This window comes from Xiphias gladius, chromosome 1 (genome assembly GCF_016859285.1).
Source record: "Xiphias gladius isolate SHS-SW01 ecotype Sanya breed wild chromosome 1, ASM1685928v1, whole genome shotgun sequence".
NCBI lineage: Eukaryota > Metazoa > Chordata > Actinopteri > Istiophoriformes > Xiphiidae > Xiphias > Xiphias gladius.
Genome location: NC_053400.1, coordinates 383,711 through 398,099, shown reverse-complemented (window position 1 = coordinate 398,099; position 14,389 = coordinate 383,711). Strand labels below are relative to the sequence as shown.

The 14,389-nt window shown below is 39.4% G+C and overlaps 1 protein-coding gene across 3 annotated transcripts; it reads right to left on the bottom strand.

Moving 5' to 3' along the window:
* Window positions 1-905: 905 nt before the first annotated feature.
* pop4 (POP4 homolog, ribonuclease P/MRP subunit) lies at window positions 906-13,559 on the bottom strand. Of its 3 annotated transcripts, none has more exons than XM_040131282.1 (7): window positions 13,377-13,559; window positions 10,194-10,249; window positions 9,279-9,508; window positions 9,038-9,115; window positions 8,855-8,916; window positions 8,530-8,631; window positions 906-1,775 (listed from the first exon to the last, which is right to left on the bottom strand). In XM_040131282.1, exons 1-7 carry the CDS (start codon window positions 13,381-13,383, stop codon window positions 1,693-1,695), a joined length of 618 nt encoding a protein of 205 aa, XP_039987216.1. In that variant the 5' UTR covers window positions 13,384-13,559; the 3' UTR covers window positions 906-1,692. The 3 variants fall into 3 exon arrangements, with proteins under 3 accessions (XP_039987216.1, XP_039987207.1, XP_039987199.1); XM_040131273.1 differs by lacking the exon at window positions 906-1,775 and adding an exon at window positions 6,587-7,693; XM_040131265.1 differs by lacking the exon at window positions 906-1,775 and adding an exon at window positions 6,587-7,723 and having other exon boundaries at window positions 13,377-13,558.
* Between the last annotated feature and the right edge of the window lie 830 nt (window positions 13,560-14,389).

The following is a 14,389-nucleotide window of genomic DNA, read 5'->3' as shown; positions in this document are numbered from 1 at the left end:
CTGTGAAAGCAACCCAAGCGTTTCTCAAGGCAAAGAACTGGAAAATTCTTTAAGTACCAAGTCAGTCACCTGACCTCAGCCCAGGTGAGCATGCTTTTCACTTACTGAAGACAAAACTGAGGGCAGAAGACTCACAGACAAGCAGCAACTGAAGGCGGCTGCAGTAAAGGCCTGGAAAAGCATTTCAAGGGAGGAAACTCAACATTTGGTGATGTCCATGGGTTCCATGTTTGTCCCCCTCCTGGGAGGCTGTCTGCATTCCTGCGTGGAATTAGCACTTTGAGACTTTCACAGTATTTATATAGCACCTAAACCTGCTTTATAATCAAAAAAGACTTTCTACAATATGGGACCTTTAAAATCGGTTAAGATTTGAAAATCCTCTAGTGTGTACCAAGCCTAAAATAGCAGTCACTTGGCAGCAAGGCACGGTATGGTGGGGGAGCTAGGAAAGAGGCAAAGTGCAAGCCAGCATCAGCAGGTGCCAGTTTAAAGTAAGAAGCATCAAGTTCCAGTCCTATCATCAGTCCCCACCTGCAACTCAACATACTGGGGAAAAACTCACAGAACAGGGAGAACAGCTGTTCTGTGTGTTGAGCACCACCCTCAGGGAGAGGGAGTACAGTACCAAAAAAAAAAAAAATTACACAATCACACTAAAATACAAATACAAGTTATCACTCAGGGTCATAACAATGACTGATTTGACAGTGAAACTCCAAGATGTTCAGAGTAAAAATCGAAAAGGCTTTGCTTCATAATGTCATCTGTGTGACTTATTATTTTGTAGAAATTTGTCAAAATACCTTGACTGATAGACCAGCTTCATCTATAACATGACCCTCAAGCTGACGTAGTAACAGATCTACTTTTTAAGTGCTTTATTGTTCATAGTTAATTTCAAAGACAAATGTGAGTCAGATGTTAAGTTTACAGAAACAGTGACATACACACATTTGATTGAAGTCAGACTTAAATAAAAATGTACTGAGGCAGACTGAGGCCTACCTCAAATGTTCTACTCAAAATCCTCTGACAAAAAAAAGAGAAAATAAAGTGACAACTTAACAGCAGTAGTGTTCTCACAAACAGCATAATGAGAAAGAGCAATGATGACAAATTATTCACATCAATAAATACAGTATACAGTGTTTCACTGTATACATTATTCTCTTATGTTTATGACTGAGTCAGAATGCCTTTTAACTTGCCTCTGCTGCACATAGCTGTATCAGCATTGTGTCCAAATATCCTGATACAGAGTCCATGTTAAAGAAAGGCCCAAAGTCCAATACAATGTTGTGTCTGACTGACTTATGTTTGGAGTCCTACATGCACTGGTTTGAGGGAAACATAAGGGGACCAGGTGTCCATCTGCGAGTCCATCCACTTACTTGGGTCATGGTCTTCCATCTGCTCCTCTGCTTCCTCTTCTTTACTGGACTCTTCCACTTCACCTTCATCGGGGCCTATCTTCCCAGTGCTGTTCACCCTCAGACCAGTCATTTCTTGGGCCTCTGCCTCCATCCTCAGAAGACTCAAGTGACACATGCTGTGAACTTGCTGGACCAGCGCATGCAGACAGCGGAGACCTGGTTGGGGATCCAGTTAACTGCGAAGGCTGACCAGGGTCTGTGGTCAGATTGCCTCAGGCAATCTGGACCAGCAGTCCTCCATGTGCTCTATCCAGGCTCACTTCTCCTCGTATGAGCTGGCTGCCACATAGAAGGATTTGCGTGGTATACGGGTGTACCATTGGCTCCATTGGACGGGAGCTAAATTGAAATCACAGAAAGTGACACAAGAAATTCAGAAGAAGGAAATGTCAGTCTTTTACAGAATAGCAACATTTTTGGAATTGAAATTTCTTTGCTGTTCGGCACTTACACATAAGGCTATCAGTGAGTGTATCTTTTTGTCAGGCGGGACTGCAGGAGCAAACAATCTGACTACAGTAAATTCAAAGGTACATGTGGCTTCCACTATTTCCAGCTCATGAATGTATATGAGTTAATACATCCATGAGCTGGAAATAGTGTGTATATTTGCACTCCATGACCAACTGTCAGTTTAATTCAAAATAAAAGATGCAATTACACCTTTTAATGATCTGAGCAACAAAGACAAAAGCTATATGAGATAACCTATATTAAGTGGCCACAAATGTATTTGGATGACACAAAATGAAAAAGTAGAAAAACAAAGCAGCAAATTACTAGACAAGTGGAGAGTTAAATCTCTTCCACTGTTACCAGAAACTATAAATACAATAAAGCTGAGCTGATAGGAGCTCATGTTTTACAAACAGATGCAGGATTGTGAGACTGATCAAGCAGCTCAGCCAGCAGATGGACTGAAAACAAAAATTTCGTCAGACTCCCACACACCACCATCTCTTGTTTGTAATTTCTCATCTGGACATTCTGCTGCTTTGATGCACGTTCATCAAACTATTCCTTCCAGCAGCTGACTGTTCAAATTAATTAGCAAGTATATACCAATCACACCAAAAACACATCTAGATCAGCAGGGTTACAGTAAGTGTTAAATACATGCATTGCAAGAACATATGGGAGACTCCAGTGAGCAGGTAAAGAGCATTGGAATTTTTTCCTCCTAGACCATATAAGCATAATTTAAAGCTGCATTAACTGAGTTTTTGGACTGTTGGGAGCAACGGAAGCTGCAAGAAAACATAATAACCTTAAGCTCATGAAGTAAGAAGAAAATTGAGATTTCGGATTATTATCAATCATCATAAATTTTGCTATTAATGTAAAATTTGTAATCTGCAGATAAAAACACACCTTTAATTCTAGGCTTTTTGAGGGCCCTAACCTGTAATACTTGCAGGACAGAAGTGTTACCGGGTAAAGTAACAAATAACAAATACCCCAATACATGATGAAGTGAATGTAATTTCCACAAACCTCAAGGTGGACAGTTTAGGGCTATTTTTTTAATATTTCCATTGACACACTTCTGTGGATTATACCTTCATCTCCTCTGTAATTGCCATCTTTCTGAAAAGATATATTGCTGTTGATTCTTAAAATGATTTTTAATGCTGTGAGCACCAATTAAATTCCATTCATTTGTATAAGAGGTGGAGGCAGAATTCTCAGGGACAGATTTCTCAAAACCCAGACCAATTAATCCAAATTGATCAAAATGATGGGCAGTATGACTTTTTTATGGTAATTTGGGTGGAATGAACAAGAGGAGAGAGGCAACGGTGTCCTAGAGGGTTTGGGGGAAGAAGAACTTTGCCTCTATAAACTCAGTGATGTCCCAAAACACAAAAACATCCAAATATTAAAACAAATATGCCTCCAGGGGCACACAATTAATGGGCTATTTTTACCAGTTGTATTTATGATTTACAAAACACTTCCTTTGTGTGTAATGATTTGCCTTTCTGTCCAATAACTAATACAGTAACTTACAGCAAAATAAAATGTGTTTTCATTATTATGTTTTTCACTTAATAAGAAGTTAGAAGGTAGGGTCAGATATGGATACACTTCAATGTGTGCAGTGTTTCTACTAGTATTGTTGTCAAACATTGCATTTTGGAAGACTGAAAACTCCCTGTAATTATAAACTTGACCACACAGAAAACTGACTCTGCAGAGGAAAGTGAATTTGGGACCACAGTGGAATAAAAATGTCCTGACAGCGCTGGTAGAGCTGCAGGACTCGTGCTGAGGACAGCAGTCATTTAACTGTAAGCATTTCATATGACATGTTTGAATTTCTCTAACTCTCTGATTCGCTTGCAGCGACAGGCTAATTATTGTAAAAAAGTAATGAAGTTACCTACTGTGCCTCCAGCACAAACAGCTCCTCTCTCTCAGGATGCAGACACCCTTAATGCTGCTGTGTGATGGTTGCATACTTTGAACTTAAAAATAACAAAACATTAAACTTATTGGAAAGACTCATTAATCTAACCTGTTACAGACTCCACCTTCAAAACATTAAAAGTGATATGTTTATTGGCATTGTAATCTGTAATAGTTGCTGAATTGTCAAGAAATGTGAAAAGGGTGAAATTCAATATACATGAAAGCTTTTGTGATTTGGAAAAGGTTGTGTGTGTGTGTGTACTTCGATTTGTACTGTCGATTTTGTTGTGATGGTTGAGGTCAGGGCAAGGGGGTAGGGAATGCATTATGTCAACAATTGTCCTCACAGAGATTGAATTGCAATTTTGTGTGTGCATGTGGCTTTCGCACTCTCTGGGAAGCTGATGGATGTGGTCACTGAAGTGGAGGAATGGCGTGTGATTTGTTTGGGGGGCATGAGACAGATCCAGATCCTGAAGTTCGTCTGTGATGTGAACACAAATTTGCCTACGAGCTCTAAAAACACATCAACATAAACCCCCTCTAAGGTACCTCTGATATACAGGAAGAGGCCGAGGCAGTTTGGCCTCTGAAGGCTCCCCTTAAATAAATTACTCAGATTCACTGAGCCCTTTTTCCAAAGCAAAATGATGAGCTGAAGAGCGAGCCCGGAGCTGTGTATCTGAGCCCTAATCTTGGCACTATTGCCACTTTCTTCCAGAGTGCTACACATCCCCCTCCACCTCTCATTGGCTGAGGAACTTGTCTTTGAAGCTCAGTTGGAGTAAGGTTTGCAGATCCTCCAAGGTTAGAGCCACTGTTTCTGTTTTGAATGTGGTCATCACCTTTTTCTTTCCTCTGATGAGCAGGTCTAGCTCCTCACACTTCTCTCACAGCTCAGTGGCTTTCTGACTCCCAGACTCTGCCTTCAGCACCTTCCAGCTCTTTTCACAAGCAGTTCTGATTTTTCACCCTCCTCATTCCAAGCTGCTTCAGCCCTTTTGTTGTCCTCCTGCCAACAAGCTCGGACTCCCCCCATCTGCACAGACTATCACAGGATTCCATTCAAGATGAAAAAAAAAAAAAATGTATTTATTGACATTTATTTTCATCCAAATAAGTACATGTTTCCAGTGAGAGCGGGCAAGTCAATATAAAAACTGGCTAGGTTGATTATGTTACAACTCATCAGACTTTTGTGACTTTTTTGACTCATTTATGTCCCAGTTTAAGCAAAAAACCCTACAGACGTCAACCCTACATATTGCACATTTATTAACTTATATCTACGCACTATGAAGCAGGTACTTGCAGAGGCCGGTTCAGTGGATGCAAGAAATGATTTAAACTTTTAACTTATAACATATGAAAGAGTATGAAATACTCACTTGCTTACTATAAAACACATTTAACAGTGTTTGTGGAAGGCTTAGATAAAAAATATGAAAGATCTAAAAGAGAAAGTCAGCTTGCCCTTATGAGTACAATGTTAAATAAAAAGGAAAGTGGATTTAGTGCATTAACAAATAGGAAGTGATTTCTGAGGCAGCCACTATCACCCACATTAGTATTTGTTGTTTATGGACTCTTGACAAATGTAGGTCCAGTAGTTACTCTCCTTTTAAAAATAAGCTAAAAACATTTTTATAGACCTTACGGGATCTGCAGAGTTGGTGATAATTCTGTGAGTTTGTCACAATGAGCGACAAAGCTGACCGTTTTTCAGGACGTTTCTAATCAGAGTTACTTTATTAACATCATAAGACAAATGGCAGAACGCTTAAAGTGCCCACCAATGGCAAATACAGAGACATGAGCTGACAACTATATTTTCTATCATGCAGCTAGGATAAAATATCAGGCCTTTTCCTAACTGACAATTTGACTTATCATAGTAGGAATGCACAGGTGTTACTAATAGCATTAAGGCTGTCCACAACAGTGTGACAGTGAGGAACTGTGACCAATAGCAGGGCCCTGCAACCGAAGCAGCTACATGGAAATCAGCCATCATTAGTTTCATTATTCACACCTGGGATTATCCTGCTGCTACGTCAAAATGTCGCAACAACACTATTTGTACAATTGACAAAGACAAAAAGTGAGTCATTTTAACCTTGAATGTCGTTAAAGGGAAATAGTTTCAAATCTCCCTTCCATGTCTACATATTTCCTCAATACTTCCACTAGTCTCCATTATATTACTCAATAAGGACCAGTTTCCTCATACACAGTACAAGTAAAACCAGAGGGTAATCCTAGCTTTGCCATGGGGCTTTCTGAAATGCATCTTAAATGTGCATGAGTTACTTATTATTAAGTCACAGACAAAGCTAAGTTAACCATATGTCCTTAGTAATGAGAGTATTGTACATTATGTGCACACAACATGCATACTGCATATTTAGGGCTTCAAATGATCTAACAGATAAAAACCTGAAAGTCCGGATTCTGCAGTCTTGGTCCTCTTCTTGACAGTCGTCTTATCATCTGTATGCCCACATCTCTAATGAAAAAAAATAGTTGTCTCAGAAAAGAACACTGCTGAAACCAAGTTTTTGGGTCTGTCAAGGACTCAACTATAATTCTGCACCTTCAAAACACAGACACCTGCAGCTCAGCAGTGTCTCACAGAATGAATGATGGGCAGTGGTTGTGAGAGAGGCAAAGTGGCACTCAGGGGCTCAGACATCCCCAGGAGCAGGTGAAGAACTTCAAGAAAGTACACAGACAAAGTGTTGTTACTCAACAATAATGCTGTATTTGCGCTCAGTAGGAAACAGCTCACAGACCACCATGTTTCACATTTTCTGTCACAGACAAGAAAAAGGAAGTCCTGCTTAATGTTTCCCAATGACAGAAGACGACAGTTTGCAGACAGCCATTCGTGAGGGTACAACAAATGTTTGCCCTGTCCTTTACTTGTACAATATACATTGTGGGAAAAAAAGATCAAAAATAAGCCAAAGAAAAGTTTTTATGAATACTAAAATTTAAACTCAATGCTTCCGTCTGACAGCTGACATTTCCTCCTAAATAAAACGATTTTATTTTTCTTCACTCAAACTTCTGAGAAAGACCATATACCCTTGAGCGCTTGAGACTTTCACTGGTTTACTGGAGTTTTGTACTCAAGCAACAGCTTTATCAGGACATACTATCACAAGAATTACTGAACTGAAGGGCTGTGTATAGTCTGAAACTTAAAACTGCAGTAAAATCCTGTCTAAGTGTTTCTACACTGACTCTTTAAAGGAGCAGCAATTCCAGCAATTTACTGTGGTATTACAGAGATTTTCAAGAGCCCAAAGACTGATCAAGATTGAAGCAACAGAGGCGAAGCTATCATCAATTGTAGTCTTCCAACTAAAATGACTTCCTCCACTTCTCATAATGCAATGCGACAGTCTCTTTGATAGAATCTACCCACAAACGAAAAACCCATGTAATTCAGAACTGCACACCTCCATGTTTGTAGTGCAGTCTCTCTGTAAACTGATCTTGAATGTGCAAAACTCCCCTTCAAAGTTCCCCCTTAAATTAAGGTGGTACCTACATGTGAAAGTTGTCCATATGCAGTGAGGTGAACAACTGAACCAAAAACTGAAGTATCATTTTTCAGATGTGATTTTGCTGTCGCGGATCATCTTTGCTGCAGCTCCTTCTGATGGCCAATAGAGGGCAGTAGAAGTCTGAGTATGTAATGTCTCTCTTGTTCTTTAGTGGGAGTCAGTGCCATCATAAGTCGATAGTTCCTCTCACTTTAAATTTCTTGGCAGAGCGCTCACTTGCTCGCTGCTCAAACTTGCTTCCATAAATGTGAGAGACGAAGCCGTTGATCTCCACTGCAAACACACTGTTTCTCTTAGGGATCACTGTCACACAACAAGTGGAGGGTGAACAACAGATAGGGAACAAATGTGTCAACCTGGTGAGCAGTAACAATTTCCATTATGTATGAGTCATTAAGACTGCCATCAAACTGGGGCGTACAGTCGTCATGTCTAAATGAATTAGTTGAATTTTACCAAACTCGTTTAACTTGAGGTGCTTTTAAACACAAATTGTAAAAAATATAAATGTCACATTGATATCCTGTAGACCATTAAAAATCAGTAATACCAATACCATATATTCTTTGTTGTGTAATGCAGGGCTATCGGTGACAGATGACTCAATTCAATAAATAGACCTTTTTCACAGCAGACATTTGGACTCTTCATAGCAGTAAAAGCACAGCTGAGACACATTTGGTTAATGTCAGCTCAGTTCCATCAAGTGTCCCAGTCAGCCACGATGGTGAGCCAGCATGCACGATACTAGGATCCTGGAACTAGCTCACTTAAATGGAATGCAGCTGTTTTTAATGTTATTGAAAACAAATAGTGCTTTTCTTTTTTTTTTTAAATAGTGCTTTTCCTGCAAGAACATTGTCAAAATGTCTGCTGTGGCTCCATTGTGTTCTCCTGTTATGCATCTCATCAAACAATCTCTCTACAAATGCAAAGAAAAAGAGTTTAATTAAACATTAAATTACAACTTGGTCAGTATCTTTCATTTGAATGACAGACTTTTGTGAAATGGTAACACAAAAGAGTTCTTGTTGGAAACCACAGCTGGCTGTCTAATCCAACTAGCTAGAGGGGATTTTCAGTGAGTGAGGAACGTCCAACTGTCTAACCTTTTAGTCTGTCCTCTTTGGTGATGATTTTGAAGACATGTTTGAACTCCTGAACTAAAATCCCAGTAGTCCCCACATATGATGGACATTTAGACCGGACCACTGTGAGAGTGAAAAGAAACACACTATTAGTACAACACTGTCATAGCTGCATCTTTGCTCACAGAAGTGCGTCCAGATCATGGTCAGGAGATGCAACACTCAACTCTCAAGCTGATTGTTGTTTAAAAAAACTCATCATGTTACAGTACAAAACACAAACACTGGATAGTATTACTGATTAAAGTCACTGTGATGTTAACTTTAGAGAAAACTAAAAATCTACCTGTGATGATGGCACCATGGAAGTCAGCCTTCAGAAGCTTCTGCTGCACAAACTGTGGACTGCTGTAAAAACAGGATGTTCATGAGAATGAATATACACAAAAAGTGCTTCTGCAACGGCTTCAAATGAGAAATTAATGAGGAATCTTAGGGTTCACATCTGTGGAGCCCCAAACTGATTTGCCTTGTAGGTTTCAATCCATTGCACAGGTCAATAATGTACTGTTTCCAGAGTTGATGCAGAGGCAGGAACAGCTCGTATCTACAGTGATAAAGATAAAAACAGTGAAGCTGGGGAGAGAGGAGGAGCTAGAAAACTGGGTAGATGGGGAAAATCTTACGTTTGATGACGAGATTATCAAACAAACATTTTTGTTTCCATATAGGACATAGTAAGTGTACCATCCTTCAGATTCCTGACTCACCTCTGGTGTTCAGGCTTGAGCTGGAAGATCTTCATCGCCCTCTTCTCGCAAGCATTCAGTCCTTTGGCTTTCTTGCTGTTCCTCTTCGACTTGTCCTTCTTGGGCCTGGAGTAGCCCAGAACTACAGCCTTGTGACTCAACATGCTCTTCAGATCATGTCGTGTGTGCTGCTGAATGCTGCTCTTTAGGAACGCCTGGGTGAATGCCTCCGCTTTAGAGCTGGTCTGAGACTGGTAATGAGATCAATAAAAACCATGACTAACTAAAAAAACAATCACAAAACATATTTTAAATATAAATTGAGAAAAATAGGGGTCAAATATTTTTATTATTTTATGCTTCATATGCTGAAAACAATAGAACAAAGTACAATATGTTATTATATTGCAATATATGCTTGTATATCTGCCCGCATATACACCAGTATAGACATATGTGCTGCGCCACTTACTGGTCAACAGTATCATTCTAAATTACAATTCTAAATGATTCTATTGATTGTTTTGTCTATAAAATGTTTGAAAATAATGAAAATTGCCTGTTATAATTTTCTTGTCAAATGTTTTGTTGTATCTGACCAACAGTTCAAACACATTCATTTTGCTATCATCATCAAATCCTTATATTTGAGAAGGTTGAACAAGCAATTCATTTAAGTAATAATTGTTAGAATGACAAAAACTCAAACTGATTATCAAAATAGCTGCATTTTAATTTGCTGTTGATTAATTGACTGATTGTTCTGGCTCTATATCCCATGTCATTTTCTTTTCTGCAGGAAAGTCTTTGGATCATCTGCTCTGACACTGCATGAGAGACTATGTAACTGGATTACACAGTTCAGAGTTACACTACATTGCACCTCATATGTCTAATGACAAGTACCTGACCTAACCTTACCTCACCTTAACTTACCTCAACACCAAGAACCTTCACCAGGTCTCGAGGAATCCTGGCTCGAACAAGTGCTTCTGTTGAAAGGACACAGACAAAGCCAGTAAAACACAAAACCTGATTAACTCACTGAGGCACTGGACCAGAATGCAGTTATGGTCATGAGGCCAATGTCGACCCCAGCAGCTAGACACAAGGCCACATTAAAAAACAAAATAATACTTAAGATCTAGCTTTGTCGACTTCTATGTTACTGCTGCTAGTAATATTCCGCCTCCTCTAAGCAGAGAGTACATTTTGGGTGCAATAATTACTTTCATTATGTATTACTCCATCAGTTTTTTTTTCTATGAACTGATGAGTCTATAAAATGCCATTAAATTGTGAAAAATCCACCATTACATTTTCAAATTGATTATTTTATCCAACCACCAGAAAAGCCAGAGACATTCAGTTTACAGTGATATAGCTATAGATGATCTACACATTTAAGCAGCTGGAGGCAGATGATGTTTGGCATACTTGCTTGATCAGTGACTTATACAATCAACTGATCATCAAAATTGTCCATCCATCCATCCATTTTTTGCCACTTATCCAAAGTCGGGGCACAGTGGCAACAGGTTAAGCGAGTAGTTAAGCAAGGAGGTCTCTCTCCCCAGCAACGTTTTCCAGCTCCTCCTCTGGGACCCCGAGGCATTCCCAGGCCACATGAGATATATAGGCTCTCCAGCATGGTCTGGGTGTACCCTGGGTCCTCCTACCAGTTGGATGTGGCTGGAAGACCTCCAATGGAAGGCACCCAGGAGGATCCTGATCAGATGCCTGAACCACCTCAACTGGCTCCTTTTAAAATTGTAGTCGATTCAATTTCAGGTGATTGACTAATCAAGTTCTAAGGTCAGTATAATCATGATATTCAATTCCCTTATTGCTGTCCCATCCATCTTCTTTCATGAAATAAAATTCAGTTGCCAGCTGCTGTGGGGACGTGAAAAAATTGTATTTTGGGGTTATGTGACAGTTTTTCCAACATTCTGATCATAATTTTGCTACAAATTCAAAACCTCTTCAGAAAGTCACTGGTGTCAAGGAATTCTCTATTTTAGAATTTCTTCAGGTCAGGAAAGCAGCATTAAAAAAAAAAAACTTGTATGTGAGAACTAGAGCTAGATGGGTAAATTGGCCAGTTGATGTATCAGCCAATATTTGCTTATTGCACATACTGTATATTGTTATTGGTGTATCTGCCAACCTCAAAAGTTACAGGACATTGCAGGACAGAAATGCTAAACTAGGTCTGCGGTAGTGTAGAAACAGTGTCATAGGTGATCTACCAGAGGGCACTGGCAAGTAGACTGGTTGCGTATCAAGATTGTTTATATTGTGTGTGTTTTTTTAAATCGCCAATATTGTTATTGGATTTTTTAAACTCCCAAATATCCATATTGGCCCATAGTGTGAACTGGAAAATGAGGCCAAAAAGCTGCCAAAGGGGAAACTTGTTGACTTTTTCATGATGGTGTTGGATTTCCATCTTCTAGGGCTATGAACTAAGTAATGACTGAAACATTTCTGCAGGAAAAGCTCCTCTCTCAGTCTACCATTTTATTGTGTAGACAGGTTTTACGACAAGCCACTGCATGAAAAATACACAAATGTCCTGGGGAAAGACACTGAGAATTAACTTAATGTCTAAATGTCAAGTGTCAATAGGGGCTGGAAATAAAACTTTTTGTGCTAGCTAACACCACCACCAATCCTGGAATTTCCTGATTTATACAAGAAAAAGTGTGCTGACACCGATGAATGATTTGAACCTTTGAGGGGATCCCATGGGTACTGTAGCAACCTTTACATAGTCTAATACTGACATAAGACCAGTTTGGTTACATGTTGTACATTCTGTGACTCCAATGGATACAATTAAGTAAAATAATTCAAAGTATAGCCTCAGGGGAACCAAATTAAAAGTTTAAAGAGCAGTTGCTATTTAAGAGAAGTAGTGACAGTGTGAACATGACTGTCAAAGAGGAGAATGAAGAGAAGACAACAGAGCTCCAGTTCCTACAGCTGTTGTGGAGCAGACAGACCTGTCTAACTAGCTACTGCAGCACTGTTGTGTACAGTCAGACTGAGAAAGTACAGAGCTTTCCTACCACTTCACTGAGCACAGCAAATGTCATGAGCAGCAGTGTCAGGCAACCAAAACATAACCCATGGGCCCCAAAAAGCTCACACACTGATGAGTATGTGATGCCAGGGAAAGGGCTTGAGTGTCCTTTTCCGTACCAACTGAAATGTGTCTGTTGATTATCAAAATCTGTCATGTACCGTAAGCAAGCATCAAATGTCTGCTTTAGATATTTTTGAATCTGACAGTTCCTGATTTCAGCTAAAATATGGCAAATTTTGCACAGCTGCTACATTTTAGATTTGACAACTTAGGCTTCTTCTGTTAGATCTCTTTTAATCAGATCTTTAGTCACTTGAGGGCTGACCTTCTCAACAAGCTAAATATTTCACATCTCACATGTTATGGCTTTGTAGAGTTGATATAGCTAACATGTTAGCAACTTATTACCTATTTCCACAGCAAGCAGACACTGAGCAAAATTAACATTCATTTTGAGCTGTGTTTGTGTCCAACTGATAAGTCTAAGTCCAATATTTTCTCTCTCTCTCTAGTTTACAGTGGATTATGGGTTTTTGTATGTTAATTCCTTTACCACCTAATGAATGGAAGTCCAATATTTTCTCTCCTTTTACCTTTGATTTAGTCTCCATTGAGACAGTCTGACATTACTTTCACTTATTATGTATGTCAAATATTCTTATTATTTACATTTATTTTTTCTTTTTATACAGATATTGTTTCTCATATTTGGAAATTATTTCTAGTGTTTCTACAGCTTCTTATTCTAAAGTTATGTGGTTACATGATTTAGTCAAGTCCTCCTTTTCCACACCAACACCGTTAGAGCCGGATCAGAAGGCCCAGAGCTGGCAGAGCCTGATGATAACCAGCCCCATCACAAGCTCACTGACACACAGGCGAGCTGGATGAGAGCACGCCGCAATCGCACCTGAACAGCATTCCTCCACGGATATTTGCGGGGAGGGGGGCGCGTAAACCAGCATCAATTCTCATCAGCTCGTCGTTTAAAACGTAACTTTCCCTCCGCCTTCGGAATTCACACTCACCGTCCATCGGCTCGATTTTGTGGATTTCCCGAAAAAAACCTAAGTGAACTGAGCACCGTGTCCGGCTGCAGGGAACCGGAGAGAGCGATACATGTGTTCTGAATACCACAGCGGCTTACTTCCTCTTCCTCCTTCCTCTTCTTCTTCTGGAGGGTTTCCAGCACACTGTTCGTTGTGAGGCGCTATGTTGCACTCTGCAGTCAACACCACGCACTACAGGCCATTTCTAATTCTCGTCTTTGTCACAGCAAAGACTCGAATGAACAACTTTCCCACATGATGGCCACGATTCCCAAGAAAAGCGCATAGTAAAAGACAAATAGCACAGTACGTGTTTCACTGCTGTACGTGTTTCATTCATGCCATCTACATTCTGCAATCTACATGCTCATACTTGTTATCCTATCTTCTCTTTAACATGCTCTGAATGTATGAAATTTTTTTGTCATTTTTACATTGTTTGCTGTTAGCCTTTTACTAAAACTAGTAAAAATAGCATTAATTTATTTACATAATAAGATGTGATACTGCCAACAGTAAATGTTGGAGAAGACTCATCAATTGGATGACCTTACACAGTATTTTGAAAGGCAGTCTTCTAATTTAGTCATGGCCGGATTAATCTCCTCGGGGGCCCCTATTGACCCCTAGGAGGTTAATGTAGTTTGTTAGTTTTATTATTTCCTCAGTTGCCCATAAACCAACCATTACTCTAAGGCTGAAATAGGATGTAGATTAATCCATAAGTCCGTTAGTTTTGGTAACTGACAAATTCTTTGTCATTTTCTTAGCAAAAATTCCAAAGGTTAATGGGCACCAGCTTTTTATATGTGAATATTTGCCAGTTTTCATAGTTTTCTATATTGGAAAACTCAACATCTTTAGGTTTGTGTTTGATAATAAGTTTTAATAATATGACTATAGCTTTTATATGTTATAATAAATAAAGTTGCTTATTTATTACTCTGCTTTTACACATTAAGAGGCCTTATAACATATTATATTGAGTAGAC

Bases quoted from the DNA above. Each gene is read 5' to 3' on its own strand.
- pop4 (XM_040131265.1), bottom strand. The intron at 9,509-10,193 runs GTAAGTTAAGGT...TCTCATTACCAG, and splicing joins TGAAGGTTCTTGGTGTTGAG to TCTCAGACCAGCTCTAAAGC. The intron at 9,116-9,278 runs GTGAGTCAGGAA...TTATCACTGTAG, and splicing joins CTCAAGCCTGAACACCAGAG to ATACGAGCTGTTCCTGCCTC.